General features: G+C 52.1%; 1 protein-coding gene across 5 annotated transcripts in view; it reads left to right on the top strand.

Moving 5' to 3' along the window:
* Positions 1-25,206, top strand: part of DISP3 (dispatched RND transporter family member 3) — a 238,036-nt gene that overhangs the window by 157,059 nt on the left and 55,771 nt on the right. The window contains exons 1-2 of one of the 5 annotated variants that reach the window (XM_070474284.1): positions 15,541-15,625; positions 17,310-17,715. In XM_070474284.1, coding sequence (XP_070330385.1) covers positions 17,671-17,715 — 45 coding nt within the window. In that variant the 5' untranslated portion in view covers positions 15,541-15,625; positions 17,310-17,670. Of the gene's footprint in view, positions 1-15,540; positions 15,715-17,309; positions 17,716-23,718; positions 24,110-25,206 lie in introns of those variants that run through there. The other 4 variants (XM_070474283.1, XM_070474285.1, XM_070474286.1 and 1 more) reach the window with 4 other exon arrangements.

Genomic DNA, 25,206 nt, shown 5'->3' on the forward strand with positions numbered 1-25,206 from the left:
AACTATCTTCCACGAAACCAGTCCCTAATACCAACAATGTTGGGACTGCTGGTCTAAGGGAAGCTGATGACATCTGTGGCAGAGCACAGGAGGAGTACAGGGGACTCTGGGTCCCACTGTGATCCTACTCCTGAGTCCAGAACCAAATTCATTGTCCTCTCCCCAGTCCGCCTCCCCCACTGTCACCCCGGCCCTGTCCCAGCCTTAGGCTAGCCTCCAGCCCCCTCTGTGCCTCCTCTGATGTGGATCTAGTTTGATACAGGAGACAGCAAGGCATCCTGGGCTTTAGTCCAGGCTGCAACCGTGACCCTGAGTAAGTCGCTTCCTTTTCTGGTTTGTTTTCTCATCTGTGAAGTGGCCTCTGCCCTTGACTCAACCAGGTGGTTCAGACTTAACACCGTGGGAAGGAAACTAACCCAGAGATGCCTCCACCCATTGTAAAGGGCCCAGAGACTCAAAGTAGAAGCCGTGGGGAGTGGGGGGGTGGGGGGTGGGAAGGGAGCTCTCCCCCTACCCCCAAGCTCTGTGGCCTTACCGGTAGCTCTTACTCCACATCCAGGGAGGGGAGCTGGCACAGGGACCAGCTAATCGTCCCCAGAGAGCCAATCATTCTGACCAAGTCTGAGGATGCGTTCCACTGTCATTGTTAACACTTGAGTTACCCCTTAATCCTCCAGGCTCAGGAGGCTGTCCAGATGAGCCTGCCTTCCCTGAGCAGTCATGGGGAAGAAGTCAAAAGGAGCAGGCTGGGGAGTTCAACACAGGCTGAAACGGGGTGCTGGGAGGGGGTCCTGGGGGCCGGGAGGGAAGAACATGGGCTTGGTCCCAGTTTGGCCACATGCTCTCTTGGGCAGGTCCCTTCCCATTTCTGCTGTCCTGGGCCTCTGCCGAGGGCTCCCCCTGCTCCATCCACCCTGGGCACATACACAACCTGAACCTGCATACAACAGACACCCTGCACATCTAGCTCCTGCTAAAACCCCCGTACCCAGCTCCCAGAAGGGTCCCAGTCCACCTCTGCCTCTGGTGTTCTCTCTCTCCTCCCCCACCTCCCCATCCCATCCCTCGCTTCCCACCTGAACCAGGGTCCCTGTCATCCCTTGTGGTCCGAGCAGAGGGATGATATGCCCACGCTTTGTAGGACTCCATCCTTGGCCAGTGACCCAGGACCCCTCGATGGTGTGAGCCCCTGGGCGGGGTGAGCCGTGCATCGGGACGGTGACAGTGGGAGGACCAGACGACCTTACCCAGAGCATCCCGGGCCGCGAGGCTTTAATTTATTTAATCAATTTCGACCCCCAGGCTGGGGAAGGAAAACTGCAGGATATTAAATCTGTCACTCTCGCCAATCTGTCATAGGCATGTCGGAGCACACTGATTCCCCTCAGCCCGCCTTTATTAACTATCTCCTCTGGGAGCTGCTGGCTCTGCCAGGCCTGGCCTGGACCCTGCCCAGGAGCAGTGAGCAGATTGCAGGTGGAAAGGAGGGGTGTGGGGCAGGGGCACAAGAACCATTCAGGGGACAAATATAACAAGGCAGTGTTTAGCATTGGGAGGCAAGGACTTTGAAGATCATTTGTAATTTAAGTCCTTCCCTTTATAGATAAGGAACCCAAGTCTGGAGAACAAACAGTGTCACCCTGAGTACAGCCAGTTGGGGGCAGGACTGGAACCAGAATCCAAGATTCCTGACGCCCAGGCCAGGGTTCTTTTTATTTATTGAGTCAACATATTTTTCCTGGGTGAGTGCTAAGTGGTGATAGTATTGATTGTTCAGTGGGCCCAGTATTGGGTTCTGATTACTGCTGTAATGAGTCACTACAGCTTAGTGGCTTTCAAACAACACAGATTTTTTATCCTGCAGCTCTGGAGATCAGAAGTGTGAAATGAGTCTCTCGGGCTAAAATCAAGGTGTTGGTTGGGCCGTGTTCCATCCTGGAGACTCTAGGGGAGAATCCATTCTTTGCGTCTTTTCCAGCGTCAAGGGGCTGTCTGCATTCCTTAGCTTGTGGTCTCCTTTCATGGTCAAAGTCAGCAATGTCGCTCAAATCTTCCTGACACAGCATCACCTTGACATTGACCCTCCCACCTCCCTCCTCCACTTCTAAGATCCCTTGTGATTACTTTGGACCCACATGGATAATCCAGCTTAATCTCCACATCTCAGGGTCAACTGATTAGCCACCTTAATTTCATCTGCAAACCTGATGCTTCTTGCCACATAAGGTATCACATTCACAGATTCTGGGGATTAGAACGTGGACATCTTTGGAGGCCATTATTCTTCCAACCATAGACATCCTCATGGATCATACACCAGGCTGAACATTTTACATTCAGCACCTCACTTCATGATGATAACTTGATAAAAATCACTGCTAGCTTGTTCCCATTACATAGATGAGAAAACTGAGCCTCGGGGAGGTTGAGATTTGCTAAACCACACAGCTAGTTAGTGATGTGTGGATTTGGACTTGAGTCCACTTGAGCCCAGAGGCCACTCTCCCCTACTCTGCTGCTGTTGGGGTGGGTCACATCCAGGGAGAGGCAGTCTGGACTTGGTGCTATGGGTCTAGATCAGAAGGGAAGACTCAGCCTTGGCCCACAGAGCCAGGTGAAGAAGCCACACTTTGAAAGAGGGGAGACGTGGACAGTACCCCAGACTTTGGGAGGCACTTTTGGTCCTAAATAATTGAGAGTCCTGCCCCTCCTTCTTCCCCCCAGCCCACTCTCTCATATGATTTATTTGCTCACAAAATTGAAGGCCTTCTTCCCTGGTACCATTCTCTATTTAGCTTAGACAAATACTTAGCATCCAGATCTGACCTTAATTTCCTTAAATATCAGGGACCCTGGAAGATGGAGAGCTGGCCCAGTAGGTGAGGGTATCAGTGTATCTGGGATGGGTATGCTGCGACCCCTTACCTGGGTAAGGACCATGTCTGCCCATGACCAATCAGGTGCATGGCTCCTTCTCCTTCTGTCCTCACTTGTCAGGTCTTCCCACCATTGAGGCTGCAGGAAGAGATGGGAGGGAGATGGCAGAGTCCCAGCCACTCTCAGTGCCTGTTGCATTCTGGACCAGGGTCTGTCCAGGGGTGATGGGGAGAGTAACTACGGAATCCAGCCCCCTGGGACTCCCTCCCTATAAGGTGTGGCCTGGGGGAAAGGGGAATGCGGAGTGGCCAGAGAGAGTGAGGGGCCTCATGCTAGCGCTGCCAGGAAGAGGTAAGGGACAGGGGCTGGTGACTCTGTTGTTTTTCTCCCCTTCTGCACATTTGTTCATTGACTCATTTCATTCATTAAGAAATGTTTCCTGTGCTGGGCCTGGGGATCAGAAATATAAGTCCAGGTACTTTCCCAGTGATTAATGCTCCGAGCTTCTGCTACAAGGGTCACAGATTCAATTCCTGTTCAGGGAATTAAGATCCTACATAATGCCATGTGGTGCAGCAAAAAATAAGAAAAAGAAATACAAGTCCACTGTTGCTTTGTAGGGTCTTGTGTCCCAAAGGTCGGCTGGTGACAGGAGGTGTATAGAGACCTGAATGAGGTCTCCTGTTCCTGGAGGGAAGGGGAGAGGTCAGGCTGTCCTCGTACAAGAAGAGTGACCAAGCTGAGTCCAGAGAATGAGTTACACAGGCTCCCTGCCAGCGGCCACCTGTCTACAGGAGGACAAGGGGCAGACAGGACGCGGGGCTGGGGATACTGGCTTGGGGGCCTGGACGGTGCAACTGGGAAGCCAAACGGTTGGGCCAGCAGGAGGTTGGGGCCCTGGGGTCCTATTCTCAGATCCTGCCTCTGAAGCCAGAGTCAAGGTCCTCACCCTCCTGCCTGCCTCCACCCTGAGCCCATCCCTGCCTCTGTCCTTCCCATTTGAGTAAATGGGGCCCTGTGGGGAGCAAGGCCTCTACAAACCCAGGGAACATGGAGGATTGCCGGCCATCCCAAGAAGCTAGGAGAGAAGTAAGGAACAGACCCTTTGCCAGAGCCTTCAGGAGGAACCAGACGTGCCAGCACTGTGATTTTTGGACTTCTGGCCTCCTGAAAGGTAAGAGAATGAGTTTCTGTTGCCTTCAGCCGCCCAGTGTGTATTTCCTGTTACAGGAAAGTAACACACCCTTGTTATGATGGACGAAGAGCTCTGAACGCGCGTCTGCGTACACCATGGTGCTCAGTAACTCCGGCTCCCTTAGGTCTCCTTGGTGCCGAACCTCTGCCTTTACCATCTCCTCCTCCTCTCTGGGTGTCCCCATGCCCTCCCTCTTTGGCTTCTCAGGCCAGGCCTGTCTGAGCTGGGGCTGTGACTCAGGCCAGAGCGATTCCTGGCCCCATGCTGAAGCCCGCAACACCTCATTATCAGGCAGAATGTGGTGCAATTTCACCCATGGACAGCGCTGAAAGCCGGGCCTTTGCTGGGGTAATGGATGGGCCGGAAGCCGCTATTGGTGCCTCCCACCCCCTCCTGGGCCTGGCAAATCTCTAAAGCACCCAAGAAGCTGGCACACACACGCTTCACAGCTGAGGCGCACAGATAAACCTCAACAGAACGCGGGGCTGTTTGGTCCCCAGCCCGGAGCAAAGATCAGGAAATTAATGGGTCTTCCTGTGGGCAGCGCCTCTTGGCCGGCCCCCGCCCCCGCCTCGGGGCCTCACTCCCGCCTGCCCATCTCTCCCTCCCAGGGCTTTGTTTTCTTTTCCCCTTTGTTTCCTGTTTGTGATAAACAAGATTCATGCCAGCCCAACCGGGCCCTGTCACCCTGCCCAAGGCTGGCTGTATATCTCAGTGATGAGATGCTCTGGCTGCAGCCATGGCCGGTCACCGGCTCGGCAGTGAGGACCTGACAGGGGGCGAAGGCAGGGGTGATGGGGGGCATCAGGGAGGCAGCAGAGCACCAGGTCTCTGTTCAGGGCTGCCGAACACTGGGCACCACGGGGGACACGCAGAAGTGAGGGTGGCCAGGCACTTAGGGATTAACCCTCTCTGCCCTGAGAGCTGGCAGTAGTTTGGTTCCTAAGGCTGCTGTAACACAGTATCACCAGTTGTTGTTGTTTAGTCAGTCAATCATGTCCCACTTTTTGTGACCCCACGGACTGTAGCCCACCAGGCTCCTCTGTCCATGGGATTCTCCAGGCAAGAATACTGGAATGGGTTGCCATTTCCTTCTCCAGGGGATCTTCCTGACCCAGGGATTGAACCTGAGTCTCCCGCATTAGCAAGCAGATTCTTTACTGCTGAGCCACTGCTGGGAAGCTTACAAAACCAGATGTTCTCTCACAGTTCTGGAAGCCAGAAGCCCAATATCGAGGCGTCAGCAGGGCCACTCTCTCTCTGGAGGCTCTGGGAAAAGATGCTTACTTGCCTCTTCCAGCTTCCGGGGTGGCCAGCCATCCTCGGCATCAGAGACTACATCACTCTAGTCTTTGCTTCTGACTGCACCTGGCCCTTCCCCTCTCACATCTGTGTCTGCACACAGCATTCTCCTCCGCTTGTTTCTCTTCTCTACTTATGAAGACACCAGTCACATTAGATTAATGGTCCACCCTGCTCCGGTACACCCTCATCTGAGCTAATTACATTGGCAACGATCCCATATCCAAACGAGGTCACATTCACAGAGACTGGGCGTTATGACTTCAACATAGCTTTTAGTCTTTTGGCCTTGCTGTGAGGCATGTGGGATCCTAGTTCCCTGGCCAGGGATTGAACCCATGTCTCCTGCGATGGAAGCCCAGTATCCAAGCCACTGAATCATCAGGGAAATCCCAGGATTTCAGCACATCTTTTGGAAGTCATGATTCCACCTGTAATAGCTCCCAGGTCTCCCCGAGGTCTGGTCCTTGCCTCCCTCTCTGTATTCATCTCTCATCTCAGCCCTCATGTGTCTGACATTCGCCATCCTGGTAACTCACCATTCCCTAATGGTCACTCCTCTGTATGTGTCGTTCCTCTCCCTGGATGCCTGGCTCATGTCTAGCTGCCCGCCTGTGGCCCCCAGGACGGGCCAACCAGTGAATGCCTCCTCATCCATCAAGATCAAGCTTAGCTGTCACCTCTCCCAGGAACCCTCCCTGACCCTGCGCCTCAAGCTCCTTTAATGCCTGTGCTTACCTGCACTGCAGCTTACGGCCCACAGGGTGGTCTTAACTCATCTGCCCCGCCTCCTCAGGCCCTTGGCTTATAGGTTCCGAGTTGGCAGGCTCTGTGTCTCCCCTCTGTGTCCTCAGCACACGCATGCCCAGTGAATCATTGCGTGAAGGATTCTACCCAACAGCACTTACTGAGCATTTATGAAGTCCTAACGCCAGACGCTGTCCTGAGCCCTGTCTTCTTCTTAATCCTTTTAACTCCCACAATAACCCTACGAGGCAGGTGCTATTGTTACCCCTATTATACAGATGAATAAACGGAACTCAGAGTGGTTAAGTCACTTGCCCAAGGTCTTTGTTGTTGTTTTTGAGTTGCTAAGTTGTCTCTGACTGTTTGTAACCCCAAGAACTGCAGCACGTCAGGGTCCTCTATCCTCCACTGTCTCTGGGAGTGTGCTCAAATTCATATCCATTGAGTCAGTGGTGCCACTTAACCGTCTCATCCTCTGTCATCCCCTTCTCCTTTTGCCTTCAATCTTCCCCAGCATCAGGGGCTTTTCCAATGTGTCTGTTCTTCACATCAGGTGGCCAAAGTATTGGCGCTTCAGCATCAGTCCTTCCCAAAGAATATTCAGGGTTGATTTCCTCTAGGATTAGCCCAAGGTCTAATGATGGATAAACTGCAGAGGTGGAGATATGACTCTGGCAGCATAAGGGAGGCCCCTACCCTTCCTTGAAGGGCCACACAGACGTGGAGCTGGAGGACAGCATGTACTTCAGGGTTCAGGGAGATACCCAGAGCATCCGTGTGTGATGTATCCCTGCACCGAGGAGACGGCATTCTTGCTGGGGTCCTTCCTCTTATCCCTGAGATTGTGATGGCCCCTGTACCTCTCCACTGTGTTCTTTTCTTTAAAATTTTTATTTATTTGGCTGTGTTGTGTCTCAGTGGCTGCCACCTGCAGGCTTAGTTGCTCCATAGTATGTGGGATCTTAGTTCCCCGATCAGGGATTGAACCTGGGTCTCCCACACTGCAAGGTGGATTCTTAACCACTGGATCCACCTGGTTCTGACAGAGCTCTGCCCACGTCACAGCAGTGGGTCCCTACCAGCTGAGCCTCTGTGCCCTGCTTCAGCACACCAGAGCGGCCAATCAGTGATGCTTAGAGAGAGGCAGCTGAAAAATGCCCCAATTCACCACCAGGAAGGAGGAAAGCTTGGCTTTGGGGTCAGACTGGCTGGTGTTTCAAGCCCAATACTGCCACATATTAGCTGTGTTACCTTGGCCCAGTCACTGGAGCTCTCTGAGCTCTTGTTTCCTCAGGTCTGCAGCGGTGAAAACAATGAGGGAAGCTGTGACAGACAAGTAGGGAGCAGGCCCAGAAAGCCAACAGGCAGTTGATTGCAGCCATCCCTGCCTGTCCCAGTCTCTTCCTCCCACGAGGCTCAGCACCATCCTCCATGGGGTGATGGATGCAGCTTCCATTGCCTTTGCATTTAATTCACTTACTTAAATTTCAACAATTTTTTTTAAAGAAATGAAGCAAAACACAGATAAACAGCCATTTAGAATCATGACTCCATAATCCAGGAATTCTCCTTCCCATGCAATCTGTTCAGCAATTATTTTGTGAGGTGGGAGGGAGAGCATCATGGGAAACTGCAATATGCAAATTCTGAGCGGAAGGAGAGGAGTGGGCAGGGGAAGGAGAGGAATGCCCAATTTCTCCAGAAAGGTCTTTCTTCCCAAAAATGTAGGCATGTGTCCCGGTTCAAGAATACAACAATCTAAGTCTCTGTGAACTCCAGGGGAGAGGTGTCTGCATGCCAAGTTGGGGGTGGGGGTGAGGGGTAACCATGTGAGGTAGTAAAATGGCCAGTGGGTATTCTTGGGGCCAGCTATGCTCAGGGGCCCAGGAATTGCTGGGTCACCCATCCAATGTCTTTGGAAAGAGCTGAGCTTAGGGTAAGACTCTGGCTCTGTCACTTGCTGGCTCTGACAGCTTTGGCCAAATCCCTGAGTCTCTCAGGACCTGTTTCCTTGACTGTAAAACGGTAACAGCAGTACTTAGCAGTACTTGGTAGCTGGGTGGTGAGGACTGAGAGAGAATGAGCGGCAGTGTTCAGCATCACTTCTGGTCCCTGGGGAAGGGGCTGAACTCACAGCAGCCTGGTGCCAGTAACCTCAGACAGAGGAGAGACCACTGCCTTGACACAGTGCCGAGAGAAAGCAGAGGAAAGAGCCGAGAGTTCTGCACGAGAGGTCGGGAAAGGCATTCCCATAGCATTCCCCTGGGAGATGGAGTTTGAGCTGGAACTTGGATGAGGATGAGCTGGATTCCTGTAGCTGGGGGAGGCATAGGAAGAAAAACCTACTCCCGGAAGCCACCTGCAAGGACCCTGGGAAGGTTGGATGTGAGCTTCCACACAGAGGGCTTGGTGTGCATGAGCGGCTCAGTGCACGTCGCCCTCACATAAGACATGGAATACAGCCATGTTCAACAAGACATGGAATGCAGCCGTGTTCAACATATGTCCTCGTCTTCCCTCTTCTCATCCTTCTTTGCAAGCAGGGGTGCATGTCCCCCGTGCTGCACTGCTGCACCCCCCATGGCTGAACGCACAGTAGGTTCTCAGTAAGTGTGGGCAGAATGGACCTCACCCCTCCTCCCACCTAGCTGAGCTGATGGGAGGCATGCAGGTGAGCAGAGAGAGCTTCTCCATGTCCTTGGAACTGGCCTTGACATATGAGCGTGACTAATCCTGGTGCCTACTTCCCCTGCACTCTGGTGTCCATCATCTGACCACAGTTACTGCCTCCCTAACCCACCCCTTAGCTCCTGGCTGGAGATGCGGGGATGCTGCTGTGGCCTCGCTCCCTGCTTCCCATTTCCCTGGGAAGGAGCCAGGCCAGACAGACAGTGCCGGGCACCAGGACGGGCTGTGCCAGGGCCAGCACTGTACTCTGAGTGACAGAGGATTGGCAGGTGGGAAGCTGGTCGATACACAGTTAAAATGAGGTGCAGAAGATACTGTGACCAGGAGGACACTTCGCCTCCTTACACAGGGTATCTGGATGTCTCATTCAATCACATTTATCCTGAACATCTATCCTTACTGAGCTCAGGGCTGGGTGCTAAGGATCCCAGTGGTCCTTGATTTCCAGGGGCTGTGGTCCACCAAGGGAGGCAGATTATAAAGGAAAGGGTAATGCAGGGAAGAAGTGCTCCCATCCTCAGGGAAGTTCAGGTGTCCCTACCTGGGGGCAGGGGGTGGGGGGTGGAGGGCGATTCATTGAGGAGGTGACATTTGACTTGGGCCTTGGTGGCAGCATAAGGTAAGTCCAGAGGAAGAGGCAAAGAAGTGTACATGAGGAGAGGGAACAGGCTTTGCAAAATGCGGAGGTGTGAAAAGGTGTGAAGCTGGGGTCACCTGCCTTCCAACACATCTTTGTGGCCCATGTAGAGGCACCAGCTTCCACAGCTTTCTTAGAGCTAGTGGAGGAGGAACAGGAGGAGAGAAAAAGCACCATTTCTAAGGTTTGAGGCCACTGGCCACTGACAAAGAGGTGGAGGCATTCTCAGAGATCAGGGAGCACCTGGGTTCACAAAGAGAGTTTAATTTCAGTGCCAACCCAGCTACCTGGGAAGGCTGCACTCCCTGTGTGTGTGTGGGCAGTGGGGGCAGGGGGAGGTGGTGGAGGGTAGTGTTGGGGAATGTGCTGAGAAAAGCTTTCTGGTCAACCAGGACTCAGTGGGAAATAGTGCTGTGATGGATTAGTAATGTCTGCCAGGGGAACCCTGTGCAGGGGTCAGCCCTGACCTGGTCCAGCTCCCTCAGTTTCCACATGTGGAGAAGTAGTGCAGTGATGGATTAGTAATGTCTGCCAGGCGAACACTCTGCAGGGGGCAGCCCTGATCTGGACTGGCTCCCTCAGTTTCCACATGTGGAGATGGAAGCCCAAGGACATACAGAGCCTGGGGGAGATGCAAGATCTTCTCTCTCAGTCCAGGGCTCTCTCCATTATACTGCTGGTTCTCAAAATTGAACATGCACGGGAATCAGGATGAGCCTCTTGAGTCACAGATTCTGGGTCCCCCTCCTAGAGTTTCTGACTCTGAAATGTACATTCTTTTTTTAGATTTTGTTTGATGTGGACCATTTTTTAAAAAAGTCTTTTTACTGAATTTGTCACAATAATTTCTTCTGTTTTATGTTTTAGTTTTTTGGCCAGGAGGCATGTGGGATCTTAGCTCCCCAACCAGGGATTGAACCTGCATACCCTGTATTGAAAGGTGAAGATTTAACCATTGGACCACCAGGGAAGTCCCTGAAATTTACATTTCTAATAAACTCCCAGGGAATGCTTCTGTGGCTGATCTGGGGACCTCACTTGGAGGACCCCTGCTCCACACCCACCTGCTGGGTTGAAAAATGAAAATAACCTCATTTCTGAAAACTGGGGAGAACCACACCCTCCTGAGCTCCTAGGGTTGTAGTGAAGAGAATATAAAGTCAAGTTTGGGGATGTCTCTGTAAAGCAAAAGCAAGGGTAAACCTTGGCTGCACAATTGGACCATCTGCCAGACATTAGAAAGTCCCATCTGAAAAGAAATAGCAATGATGCAGCATGATGGAGGTGTTAGCTAGTGCTATGGTGGCCATTGCTTTGCAATATGTAAGTGTATCAAATCAACACATTGTACACCTTAAACTTACACTATGTTAGATGTCAATTACATCTCAAAAAAGTCCTGTTGCAATTCGATTGGGTTGGGAAGATCCTCTGGAGGGGGGCATGGTAACCCACTCCAGTATTCTTGCCTGGAGAATCCCATGGAAGAGCCTGGCGGGCTGCAGTCCTTAGGGTCACACAGAGTTGTACACGACTGAAGTGACTTAGCACTCATGCATGCTTTCAGGCCACAGCTCAGACCAACTAAATCAGAATCCCCAGGGCAGATTCAGGCTTCGGGGGTTTTCTAAACCTCCCTTGGTGATTCTAACGTGTGGTCAGCCTTGAGGAAGTGTGAGGAACTTGTTGAAAATGCAGCTTCACCTTCAGTAGATCCAGGATAGGGCTGAAAGTCTGCATTTTTAATAAATGTCCAGGTGTTGCTGATGCTACGGGTCCGTGGACCATACTTTGAGAAGCAAAGTCCAGAGGAGAGAAAGAACCTGCTACTATCATCTCTGAGGCTGGGCACATTCAGGCTGTTTTAACTAGGCAGTTAATGGTTCATCGTCAGGTTTGCATCCTCCCTCTCTGTTACCCGTGTTACCAGCAGGCCATCCTGAATAAAGCACTGTTCCCATCATCTCTGCGGCCCTGCCTGTGGGCATCCAGGGACCACTGCAGTGCTCATTGCCAAGTGCAGCCCCTGCAGGCCCCAAGCTGCTTTGTCAGGCAGGAGCCAAGCGCACCATCCGCCACCCCTCATTTCCTTCATCTCCATTCTGGTCTTTAGCAAATAGCGTCAGATATGATAGATTTTTGTTTGCAAACCCAGCTTCAAGGCTGGAAATTGACATCTCCGTTTCTCTGTTGCATCTTTTTTATCTCACTGCCTTTGTGCCCATGATTTCCCCTTGTCAGTTGGCCACATGGTGTTTCAGCCAATCCATGCATTGACTGAGCACCTACTGTGTACAAAGAGGATGACAGTTTCCTCTATGATGTTGAGCAAGTCTTTTACTCACTCTAACTGTGCAGCTTATGGGTCAGGACCTCTTTTTAGTCACTTAGTGTCTTCTGATCCTAGTACAGTGCCTGGCAAGTAGACTGTTCAACCAGCATTTGGTAAATGGATGCTGCTGAATGAAAGAAGGCAGGACCTCTGAGAGCCTCAGTTTCTTTGCCTGTAGAATGGGAGTGGTAAGGCCTGTTTCATAAGGGTTTAGTGAGGCTCATTATTAGTGGGGAGGCCTCCCACTTTGGCCACCTGATGTGAAGAGCTGACTCATTGGGAACGACCCTGATGCTGAGGAAGATTGAAGGCAAAAGGAGAAGGAGGTAGCAGAGGATGAGATGGTTAGATAGCATCGTCGACTCAATGGACATGAATTTGAGCATACTCTGGGAGATAGTGGAGGACAGAGGAGCCCAGCATGCTATAGTCCTTAGAGTTGCAGAGAGCTGGACATGACTTAGTGACTGAACAACAACAAACTGACCCAAAGATATAGAAGCAGCAAGTCACTGGAGAAAGTGAAGCTAGACCCCTGGTCTGTTACACCAGAAAACTTCATTCAGTATAAGAGAACCATTTGCTCTCAAGGAACAGTGGCCAGACTGGAAGTGAACCTGGATCCAGAAGTCATGGCCAGGAGGAGGGCCTGTAAGTTGGAGAGGAAAAGAGCCAGGGTCAGCTTCAGATCTGGCAGAGCGATGTAGCCCAGGAGCCAGGTCAGCGTTGGCATCTTTGAAAATTGTCTTAGCAGGTAGGGAAGCCAGAGTAAGGTGTGAGCCTTCCTTTCCTTTTCTGAAGATTCTGCTCAGAAAGGTTAGCCAGCAAAAGTGGGCACTGATGCCAAGCTAGAGGTTGACATGCTGGGGCCAGGTCCCTGGTACAGAGGAGTCCAGTCTGGAGCAGGCTTCTCTGCTGGCCAAGTGTAGTTCTTTCAAGGGGCATCCACATTGTCCGCCTCTGCCTCTGAGCATCCTTTGTGCTTTCCAGACCCTTGTCTGTGGCAACCTTTCCTAGCATCACTGTCCCAGGCCAGCTCAAACTCTATCTTCTGCTTGGATGAAGGGGTGAGAGGGTGTCTTGTAGGAGCACAGCCATGAAAGGCTACAGTTGATGTCATTGCCGAGACCAGGAAGCTGGGATTATGCATCTCATTGCAACCAGCCCTCCCAGGGCCAATCTACAGTCTATTGCCTGGTGCTGCAGGATGTCCTGGTATCGGATAAATGTGCTAACACCAATGCAGGTGCATAAAGACACGTTAGTTCTTCCCCTTCGACACACCCATAGCTGTGGGACACTTTCTTCATTGCTCTAAGTCTTGCTTAATGTCTAAGGACTTTAACTTCCTGAGATTCAACAAATTTATGATTCTAAGCATCCTCAGTTCTAGGTGTCCAAAATTTTATGATTAAAGGGTTCCAAGTTTACTTAAACTCTTTCAGTTCAAGTGACAGAAAATCTCTTCCACCTGATCTCATACAAGAAAAGTCCAAAAGTAGACTAGGACTTCAGGCGTAGTTTGATCCAGAAGCTCAAGTCAAATCTCTCTCTGTCCCCCAGTTCATGGGGGACACTGAAACACTTTATTCTTGGAACTGACATGGTAGCATTGTGGCGGCTAGTAACACAAAGCCTATAGCTTCTTAGTTCCAAGTCCTGCAGGAAAAGCAGTCTCTTTCAGGCTTCCTCTAACTTCTCATATCAGGCCCAGCAATTTGACAAAAAGCCCAGGACTGAATTCTCACATGGCTGGATTTGCCATAAGTCTATTCTTGAATAAATCCCTGTAGCCAAGAGGATGATGGAATAGCCTTATGGGCTTAGGCCTGGGCCACATGTATGTTGCCCCCACCCAAATCACATGGCCTGAAGGGGAATGGTGGTTCTCTGTTGGAAACCAGTGAGCAGCTAGCAAAAGGATGGTGAACAGATGCAAGAAGGCAAAAATTAAGTGTCCCCACACTGAGACTCTGAGGCTATAGAGATGAGTGATCCTATGAGAACTTGACACAAAGATTCTGGGGATCCCTAAAGCTTGCCTCTCAGATTTGGGACAATGGGTGGGACTGGGAGATGGGGGTGAAGGTAGCTCTTCACTCTCCCAGGTTAAATGAATTCCATGTCCATTTATTCTTCTTTACATTTAATTAGTGGAGCCTGAGTATTCTTACATCTTTTCTCCACTGTTATTTTGAAAATAGCATGGCTATGTTTCCTATGGGGAAGGTGGGGAGTGAGCTGAAGGCTCTGTGATTAGTGGCTGTGGGGAAGGAAGCTGGGGTGCCTGTCTGGCAGTTTTGGGGAGCAGCAGTTATCAGTTTGAATCTGTAAGAGGAAAGATAGAGTCTTAAGCACAGCATAGAGGATTGAATCAACTCAATCCTCAATCAGCATTGAGGATTGGCCTCAACTCCTCACTCTCCAGATTAGTATTTCACATTCACACCCTTGCCAGGGCTACATGAGTCTACTTCCTCACCACTTGATCCTGAGCTTGGCCAGGTGACTTGCTCTGGCCAATGGGATGGTAGCAGATCCAATGAGAGAAGAGGCTTAGGGTGTGTTTATGTGGCTGTGCTTGTCCTCTTTGCACTCCCGCAATTGCTAGAAAAGGAACTTCACTGGGGTACCCATGGCCTCCAACATGACACATGGAGACGTGAGCTGGCTCACGACCTGAAGCAGAGCTCTCCAGCCAGTGTCTAGACCCATGAACAACATGTAAGTGTTAATGTTAAATACCACTGAGGTTTCTTTTCAGCTGTGCTGGGTCTTCATTGCTGTACATGTGGGCTTCTCTAGTTGCAGTGAAAGGGGGCTACTCTCTAGTTGTGGTGCACGGGCTTCTCATCAAGGCAGCTTCTCTTGTTGCGGAACATGGGATCTAGGTGCTCAAGCCTAGTAGTCATGGTGCACGGATTTAGTGGCCCTACACCACGTGAAAACTTTCTAGACCAGGGATTGAACCTGTGTCCCCTGCATTGGCAGGTGCCTTTTTAACCACTGGACCACCAGGGAAGTCCACCACTGAGATTTTGGAGTGGTTTGTCATGCAGTATTATGGCGATAGCTGACTAATCAAGGTGGCAAGGAGGACAGGCAAGGCAGAAAGGCAAGGCAGGACAGGCAAGAAAGCTCTGGGTGCAGAGAGAGTGTGGGTGCAAAGCCCAGCCCTAAACTGGGACCTTGGGGGCCCCCAGGATTAGGAATTGGGAGCCCAGGATCTACAGTCTTTCTATAAAGTGTCATATGATCATGGGAAAGTCAGTCTTTAATGAGCCTTTGTTGTTGTTCAGTCGCTATGTCATGTCCGACTCTGCAACCCCAAGGACTGCAGCATACCAGGTTTTCCTGTCTTACATTATCTGCCGGAGTTTGCTCTAACTCATGTCCATTGAGTCCGTGAGCCTCAATTGCCCCATCCCTAAAATAAGAAGAATGTCTGCCTCTGACTTCTGAGCTCAGCGTCCAGCTCCTGGAGGAGAAGGTCCTAGAACTCCAGGCTCCACAGCTGCTCATGATCTGCCCCTCCCTGCCCCCAGCCCCTGCCTGGGAAGCGCCCACCCCTACCCCTCGCAGAGTCTTCAACATAACCTCACACTCTGTGCACGCTCACACAACAGACTTTTTATAGAAAACAAGTCAGACTGTGACAAATGCAGAAATAGATGTGTGAAATCATTCTAGGAGCAAAGAGGAGAGAGAGTTGAAGACTCTCTGGGGGAAAGGGTGGGATGGGCTGGGAGTGGCTCCATCATAGAAGGTCTGAGTTGGGCATCGAGGATGAGAGATATTTCAGCTGCTGCAGAAGAAGAGAAAGAGGATTTCAGGCAGATGGAGGGTTGTGAGTACCTGAGAGGCACGAAGGAGCCTGGTGTGCTTGAGAGATGACAGGTTAACTCTTCAACTAGGATCGATTCAGGGCTGCTGAGGGTGAGGAAGGGGGCTACTGGTTGATAGGGTTGGGGAGAGGCCATTGAGAAGAAGGGCCTTGAGGGCCATATGCAGGGTCAGGACTGTGTCCTGCAGGCAATGGGGTGGGGCGGGGGCGTGGAAAGATTGAAGCGGCAGACCCTCTTTCAGGGAATACCAAGCATCATCAGGGCTTCCTGCGAGCCTGAGAGATCTTCTGGCTTCCTCCAGCCTCCCAAATCAGGTCCAGAGGAGTGCAAGGCTTAGATTCAGGGCTTTTGCAGGTTGACCCTGGTCTGCGCATATACACAGAGGGAATAGAAGGATGAGAAGGTATGGGGAATGTAACAATGCAGGCAGGGAGATATAAATCAACTTCGAGTTTTACAGGAAAAACAAAGAGGAAAAAGCATTTGCCAGTCAATCCACCCAAGGCCAAAGCCAAAAGAGAACAGACCACATCACCTCTGGCCCTCTTGCCTTAACTGTGATGAGATGCTACTGTCCCCAGCAGGGAGGAGGGACAGGAGAGTGTGGGCTCAGAAGTCAGTTGGGCCTTACAAACTCTGATCTCTGAGTCATATTTTCCTCAAAAGGGAGATGATCACTCTCCAAGGGCTATTGTGATGATTAAAGAAGACGGTGCATGTAAAACCCTTGGCATGGGCTTGTCACACAGTAAGTGCTCAATCAGTGTTTACTGTGGCCATTACCAAGGGAAGGAAGACGTGTAAAGGAGGGAAAGAGGGGGATTTGGGGATGTTGGGGAAGAGATAGGACAGGAAACAAGGAGGAGGAGTGGGGGGAGGGTAAGGACATGCCATCAGCCCGCATCCCCAGGCACAGCCAACCCTTCTGGCCTGGCCCCCAGCTACTCCCATGTGACCGTTAAGACTACTCACACATTCCTTTTGCATCCTTCCTCCACATCTGTCACATGGCCCTGGATGCCAGCAAGAACAGCTGTCCCCAGACGTGCAGCTGCAAAATGAGGACCCTGCGGTGTCATGAAGGACACAGAGGCCATGGAGGGGTGGCCAAGAGGACAGTTCTGTCAGGAGGCAAATACACCACTGCAATCCCTGCGCTGGGTGGGCCTCAGTCTCCCCATGGGAAATGAGAAGCTAGATGACGTGGCATTTTGTATCGGGGATGCCAATCCCATGATATGTCTGTAGCCAGAGGCCTTGGCCCCTACACTTGGTCCTGGAAGGTACAGGTAGGACCCTGCCCTCCTGGGTCCCGGGACCTGTCCCACTATTTTGTGGGATGGCCCTTCTAGTTGGCATGAGTGAATCTCATCAGACAAAGCAATTCTCAGACTGAAATGCGAGCTCTGTCTTAGGATCTCTCCTTGGGTAGATTGGGCTCAGAGATAGAGGCATTGACTTCCCTAAGGATGAACAGGAAGATGAATGTAGTTGTTTTAGACCTAGAATGAGACTTAAGTGCTACTGTTGGGGGCTCTGAGAGTGGGCACTCAACAGGGACCAAGTTCACCAGGGAGCAATAAACTAGATAAATGTGGTATCTTTGACATCAGGCAAATCTTAGTTCAAATCCTCTTCATCACTGACTCTTTCTGTGACCTTAACCAAGTCTTTTATCCTTCCCAGCCCACCAGATTTGAATAGCCAACTCATTGGAAAAGACCCTGATGCTGGGAAAGATTAAGGCAGGAGGAGAAGGGGGCAACATAGGATGAGATGGTTGGATGACATCATCAGCTCAATGGACATGAGTTTGAGCAAACTACAGAAGACATTGAAGAACAGAGGAGCCTGGAGTGCCACAGTCCATGGGGCCACAAAGAGTTGGACATGACTTAGTGACCGAACAACAATGAAAGATGAGAATAAAAATGTGGTAAAGAACTTGGGCTATGGAATCTAACTGCCTAGGGCTGAGTCCTCAGTACTTACCTGCTATGTTATCTAAAGGAGCTTATTCTCTGAGTCTCAATTTCCTCACCTGGAAATGAGGATAAGAGGATTCATATCCCATGAGGATTCACTTCACGCGGTGAGTTTAAATGAAGTAATGCATGTACGAGGCCTGGCACTCAATAAATGGTAGCCATTCATTATTATTGATGCTGATGTTAGCAGAATCCCTTGGTGTCTAAAAGGTATTTTAACTGCCTGGGCACTAAAGATCTGTCCACTAGCCTTTCCTTCCAGCTCAAGGACCCTGGCCACCAAGTTCTCTGGTACAGATTGTTCCTCGCCCTGCCCACACTTGGAAGTGCTAGAATGGGAGCTGGCACTGGGGCAGCCCATCAGAGCTGCACAGATTCCTGACTGGGAAAATGCCAGAAAAACTATTTTTTGCTGTCACTGCAGAGGCTCAGATGGAACCTGGTGGTCAGGGTTATTAGAGTTGGCATGCCTCCTGGCGCCAGAGGGCCAGCCAGCCTGGCAGGGGGAGAGGGAGCTGCTGGCCAACTTGTGCCAGGAAGCTGAGACCAGAGGAAACAAAGGAGCCGGGAAGGGTGGGAAGACAGGGTTGGCACTGCATGCTGAGTCATACAAGAGCTCACACACGAAGAGGTGCACCAGGAGCTTGGGCAGCCCCACTGGACACTCAAAAACCCTCCCCAGGTGCAACTGAGTTGTCCTTGAGCCTCAGCATTGCTCACATTGTGCATCACACCACCTCCAAGTGGCCAAAATGTCCACTTAGACAAAATGTCCATCGCTTGGCGCTTGCCTCAACAGTGGCTCAGGTGTTTGGAAGAACGGCACCAGCTACTGTCCACGGTCCTGAAACACCACTCAAAGAAAATGGCTGCACTTGGGGACTTCTACTCAGCCTCTCCCAGGAGCTCTGAATCAGGCAATGATCTTTTCCCTCTGTGTTTGTGGTTTCTTTTACTGATGAAGAACCAGCAGACTCTAGGCTTGACCATGTAACTGGTTTCATGTTCTTTTGGCAGTTCTATTACCTTTACCATTGCTGTCATCAACCCTATTGAAAACTTGGGGATTCTATATTTCCTACCCACTCTACACTCATTCCCTCCACCCCCACTCTCCTGGAGGATCACAGTTAGAGGGGCTCTAGAGTTCATCTAGGCTCATGCCCTCCCTTGGAACAAGAGGCCAGAGTGAAAAGTGCAGCAAGACCACAGTATAAGTTATAGCGAATTTGGGGTCAGCCTCCAGGTCGCCTAACCCGTCACCTACCTCCTTCCCCATTTCCCCACACTTCCACTTCACTGCCAAGGGTAAGAGGACCCACAAAGGCATGGAACCTCTTTCTAGGGCTCTTTCCATACAGAACACAATAGCAACCATGAACTTCCAGCTCACTCTGTACCACTAGCTGGGCTAATGTGCGCTTCTGTGTAGCAACTCCCTCCTTGGGGAGGTGTGGCTGCTGTTGCCAGTTTACAGGTAAAGAAATGAGCTCAGAAACATGAAAGGATTTTCCCAAAGCCACAGTGCTAGCATGCAACTGAGCCAGGATTAAAACCAGAACTTTTGGGGGCACTTCTGACCTCTCTCTTTCAAGCCAGTTCTAACAAAAAACCTGCAGGGAATCTACTTAAAACCATCAACGTGGAGGTTATACTTTTTCCTTCCATAAAATGAGACAGTCTCTGGCTAATGCCACACTGTACATATCTCTGGCAGGGTCCTGCTCTGCCCTGCCAGTGCTTCAGCCCTGCTTTGTGCACTGCCCCTCGGGATCTCAGCCCTCACTGACTTTCACTTCTGAAGTCCTCTACTTGGTCTTCTCCAGATGCTGAAGTCAGAGCAAAGGCCCCTAGAAACATGGATGGGGAATGAGGGGACTGTCGTGTTGGGAGAGGATTATGTGGCAGCGTGAATACTGATGATGCTGTAATTGGTTCCTTCTTTCAGAGCTGGGGTGTCTGCAAGCCCAGGCACTGGGACTAATTGTTGCAGGCAATTAATAACTTGGATTGTATTCACTCTGGCACAGGCTCCTCCTTGGAGGAGGCAGGCAAGGCTGGGAAAGGAGTGCTAAGCCTGCTGCTTGCAGGATTCTGGGGGAGGCAGGAGGGAAGGGCTGCCATCTGTCTAGCCTCCCCAGGCCCTGTCTGCAGCACCCCCACACCAGTCTGGCCCTATCACCCTTCTCCAGACCCCTTTTTTGCCTCTTGAACTATTTGCCCCTATATCCTCTTCTCCCATAAGCTCACACTCACCTCTTGAATAGAACTTCAGGGAGAAGGGGACTGGTGAGTGGAAAGGGTGTCTTGGAAGAAGCTCGAGACTAAAACCTGGAGGCCTGGGTCCAACCCAAGCTCTTCCACTGGCTGGCTACGTGACCTTGAGTCAGAAATTCATTCACTATGAACTTGGGCATGTTTCCTGAGCTCTTTTGCATCCATTTCATCACATGATGTGCAATCAACCTTGAAAGTCATGGAAACAGGGATTGATCATTCTATCTAGCATATGGCTCTCTAACTATATATAACTATATATATATATGACTAATTATCAAATTGTTACTTATAAATCTGTGCTCCATCTCTGCTGAAAAGATAACTGCAGGCATATTATAGGCAGAATTCATTATTACTCCCACTTTGCACTTGAGGAAACGAGTCTCAGAGAAGTGAAATGACCTGTCAAAGGCCATACAATTAATAAAAGACACATAGGAAAATAAAACTCAGATTCCTAAATCTAGAACTCTTTACAGCACAGCCCAGTTCACTTACCTCAACCCAGTGGCTTCCTGGAGAAGGTGAGATTGGAGGGAAATCTCTAATTTCTTTGGATTGGGGCCAAACTCAATGTGTTAGCAGATTGAAGAGAGAAACATGTACAAATGTAGTTACTCTATTCCTTGATGTGGGGACAAAGGAGAAATCGCTTTAATCTACTGCATAGTTTAGAATAAACCCCCCCATCCCTCTGAATATACTCTTCTTATCTGCTCAGCAATCTAGTGGGAGGATTTAATCTGTACATATCCCCCCCTCACCAGGGTCAGGATGAAGAAGTAAGAGGTATTATGGTCACCTGTAGGTCACTCTTGCCCAACAGGTAATAAGGAGAAGAAGCAGCAGGAGGTTGAGACAGAGGGGGAGAGAGGAGGAAGAAGCAGCTAATATTTAGAGCTTAGTTTGTGCCATGCACTGTGCTAAGTGTTATTTTTGCACTGAGATGATCTCATTTAGTAAAACTTTTTATCCACTACTGTGAGATAGGTACTTTTATCATCCTCATTTTATAGATGAGATGATTAAGGCTCAGCAAGGTGAAACAACTTTCCCAAGGTCACAGAGCTGGTAAGGGATGGAACAGAAATATGGCTTTACTGAGGATGGTGGTATCAGAGGCTGGGCTCAGAGGCCCTGCTTCAGACACGGTTGGAGAGAAAATAGAAATAAAGGGATGAGAGCTAAGGACAAAGCAGCCCTTTATGGCTCCATCTCCTTACAAAAGAAGGCTTTTCAATTAGTCGTGAAGACAGAGAATAGGGGAAGCAGCTTATTGGCACTGAGAGGCATTTAAATCAGACCTGGAAGAACTTTCAACAGCCAGGGCTAGAGTGGGGGGGGGGGGGGGTGTGGGCAGAGGAACATCAACCCTCATTCTCTGCAGCCTTGCGGTTGGGTGGGTCATTTGACTACTGGAGTCATCTTTAAGTAACACCTGGAGTGAAAGAAGGCTTCAGGGAGTTGCCCTGACACTGGGCAGGGATCTTTGGGTCCAGCATTCCCAGGCTCCTGTAAAGAAGCATCCTCTCCTGGAATAGAGGGAAGGGTGTCTGAGGATGAGGCTCCAGGAGGGGATTCTCATGACTTTCCACACCAGTGCCAGCTCCTGCTGCCACCACCAGTTCCACTTTATGGCAGGCATATTTCAAAGGCCCGGTTCCATTTGCATTTTTAAAACCCCGCTGATGGCCTGAGAAAATTGCATCCTTCCAGTGTTCCTGGGTACCACACTCCCCACCTCCTCCTCCACTCCACTGAGCCTCTGCCTCTGTACCTCCTGTTTGCAGAGGATCCCCCATCAAGGGCTTAGCAAACCCAGCCCCCACTGCAGATCACCTGGAGGTCCTAGAACACCAGGGAGGGCTCTGAGGAGGTGTGACTGAGGTGGCCACGGCTGTGCCCAGCTAGACAGCATGAAGGTAGGACCCAAATCCGCTAAAATTAGTTCCCAGGGAAGTGAGGGCTGTGTCCCCAGGCAAGGGCTGAGGGTGGAACATGGGGCGCATCAATATCACTCCCTGTGGACTAGTCCGACTGGGAGGAACAACAGTGCCACAGGCTTGGAGAACTTTGAGGAGGTTCCTGGAAGCAGCTGTCAAACCAGTGGAAAAGAGTAAGCCATTCACCCAGCAAAGAAAACCCTTTGCTCTCAGCTGGGCTTGGGAACACACTTTGTGTCTCCCCTAGTGCTCCCTTAAAAACAAATTGTTTACTTGTTCTCCTTCCTCCCACCCTCTCCCACGGCCCCGTGTTCTCTGCCTCCCCTCTGGGATGTGGCTCGAGGGACCAGACATTTGCACGGCTGTGCTGAGTCTGTTCTTCTGTGCGCATGTGTCAGATTTGGCCTCTGAACTGGCGGCTGTACACACACACACACTCCACTTCTCAGGAGAGGTCTCCTGTCTCCCCACTCACAGCTTAGGGTGGCACCCTTAAAACAGGAGCTTTCCTAAACCCTAATGTCTTCAAGGACCACTGTGAGTTCCCTGATAGCCTTGGCCAGCCTGGCAATGACTCCCACGACGATCCTGAGTACATAGGGAGTGAGTGCTGGGGTAGGGACACCGGCTCGGGCCATTTGCTTTTGCATAGATGAGCTCTCAGGGCATCCAGAATCATAAATACCAATGTGTTCAGTTGGCAGTCAGCCAGTGGGTACAGCTGGAAGGCTGCACACCAGAGGGACAGAGCAAGGGTGGCAGGTGAGGAGCAAACAGAAGCTCCACCCAGCCCTGTGGCATTAGAGATGCTACCAATTTGGTTTTCTTCTTTTAAAAAGAAGGGCTGTGGAAAGGACATGGGTTGAGCACCTACCTGTGGGTATGGGCTCCCTGGTGCTTCATTTTAGAATTCAACCCTGTTTCTATCTGCCCCATAAGCTAGGAACTTCCTAGAGGCAGCCTGGGTTGGGAAGATACCCTGGAGAAGAAAATGGCAACCCACCACAGTATTCTTGCTTGGAGAATTCCATGGACAGAGGAGCCTGGCAGGCTACAGTCTATGGGGTCGCAAGAGTCCAACACGATTTAGTGACTAAACCACCACCACTTCCTAGAGGCAGAGGTTGCGCTTCTCCCACCTCTGCATTTCCTGTTTTGCTCTCAGCACACACAGGGGATGTATGATAAACACCGGGCTCACCCCTCTTACAACAGAAACAAGGGCTTCCCTTCTTTCGAGCTTCAGTAAGTAAAACCCCGCCAGCCCACTGCTGGGGGCTGGCAGCGGATCCTCTTTCGAGGCATCCCCCTGCCTTGGTTGTCCCTGGGTGGCCCCAATGCCAATGTCCGCTGAGTATTTCTCTACTGATGGAGAGAAATGAGCCAGGCAATAAGCCTGGCCCCTTCTCCTTATGGCCGGTGAACGAGGGGTACAGGCAGATCGTGTACTAAAGCTGGAGGGAAGCCCGGTCCGGGAGCTGGCATGGCTCTGGGCTCTGGTGCCAGAGAGGTGAATGGAGGAGGGAGGAAGGGACGGTGCCAGGAGCCTGGGCTTGGCAGCTCCCTCTGGAGAGGACCTGGGGATGCCCTCGAATGTCCAGGAGGCTGGTGACCTGCCAAGACTGGGCGGACGGGGAGAAGAGTGCAGGCGGGCAGAGAGGTAGGAACCTAGGAAAGCGGGCAGCGGCCGGGCAGGGGGCCGGGTCTGGGCCCTTTGCAGAGGCGAGGATTGACCCACAGGGGTCGCTGCGCTTCTCGCAGCCCCCTCCAGCGGTTTTTGGGAGCCCGGCTGTACCACCGCGCGGCTCTCGCAGGGGGAGCGGCAGCCACGGCGGCGCCTGGCGGCGGGCTTCGGAGACAGCAGCGCGCGGCGGAGCGCAGGCCCTCGTCGGGTACTGACGCAAAGCCCGGCGGCGCTGAGGCCTGCGGCGCCAGGGTCTTGGGGGCGGCGCGGCACCAGAGCCTGCCCTGCACACCCCCGCGCCCGGTGGTAGGAGCCCGGACCCAAACAAAGGCGGGCGGCGAATAAAAGGCGGCGGCAGCAAGCAGAGCTCCAGGTTGCGCGCTGGGGAACGAGACGCAAACCCGGCAGTGCACCGTCTGTGCGCTCTGGAGCGGAACAGGGAACCCCGGCCTCTCGCGGCTCTTAAGAGCTTCTCTCTGCGACTCCCGCGACGGGACAAGTCCGCACAGCAAGGTGGCTGCAGCCCTGGGCCCCTCCGGTGCGCCTCCCTCCCGCGCCCGCGGCTCAACCAGCTCAGCTTGGCCAGCCGAGGTGAGTGCGACGGCCGCTGGGCACCATCCGGCTCGGAGCGGGGGCGGTGTCATCCGCGCTGCCCCCACCCCGGCCTGCGCGGGTCTGTATGTGAAGTTCTCCCGCTGTCCAGCCGGGCTGGGAGGAGGGCCTCGGACCCTCCGGGAAAGCCGGTTGTTGGGGGGGGCAGAGCCCAGAGCTAGCCCTCGCCCCCCGTGGCCGAGCTCCAGCTCCGCACCAACTCCCCACGGGACCCGAGCACCAGCCAGGTTTCCGTCCACAAACAGCGAGGCTTCCGACCTCTAGTCCCCGCGGGAGTACAACTGATTCCAAAAGTTAATCATCAGCCTGAAGCCGCCGGGGATCACGCTCTCACCCCAGTTGGAGCTCACGAAGGGGATTGGGAAAGGTTAATTACCTCCTCTCCATCCACTTTCTGCCAGAGCGCACTCATGCTCTCGGCGGGACATTCCCGGAGTCCTCGGGCCCAATTAAACTGGCCACAGGTCCAGCCCGGAGCGCGGGAGCTCTGGGGCACACCTGACGGGCGTTGGAAGCTGAGCGCGAGAGGGTTTGCGGTCCCTGCCGAGAACGCTAGTGAGGGTGGAGATGGGGTAGGCAGCCGGGCCGTGGTGGTGGAGCTGAGGGCCTGGGAAAGATTCTCGGCGCGAGTGGCGCCCACTCTTGTGAGCCAACCCCGCCGTGGGAGAACTTTTCCCAACTCCCCGGGAGGCCCTCAGCTGGGCTAGGAAGGCGCCTCCTAGTCCTTTCCTCGGCTCCTTCTGCTGCACGGTTTGACCCCAGGTTCCTCTTGAGCCTGGGCGCAGGTCCCGCCCGTACAGGCCCGGGGTCAGTACCGCGGACAGCGCCTGGAGGCGTCCTTGAAGACTCACAACCCCGCCTCGCGTGCCCACGAACCCAGGCATACACCAACGCAGAATCCATGCACACATGCACACCGATCTACCCGCAAACCACACACCTGCAAACAATCCACGCACAGATTCATAGTCCACTCACGCAATGTACATCCACCCACACTCCACACAGTCCGCACACACAGGGAAGATCCACCAGCACGTGGACACACACATTTCCTCACAAGCACCAGCAAGCGG

The sequence above is a fragment of the Odocoileus virginianus genome, chromosome 11 (genome assembly GCF_023699985.2).
Source record: "Odocoileus virginianus isolate 20LAN1187 ecotype Illinois chromosome 11, Ovbor_1.2, whole genome shotgun sequence".
Lineage (NCBI taxonomy): Eukaryota > Metazoa > Chordata > Mammalia > Artiodactyla > Cervidae > Odocoileus > Odocoileus virginianus.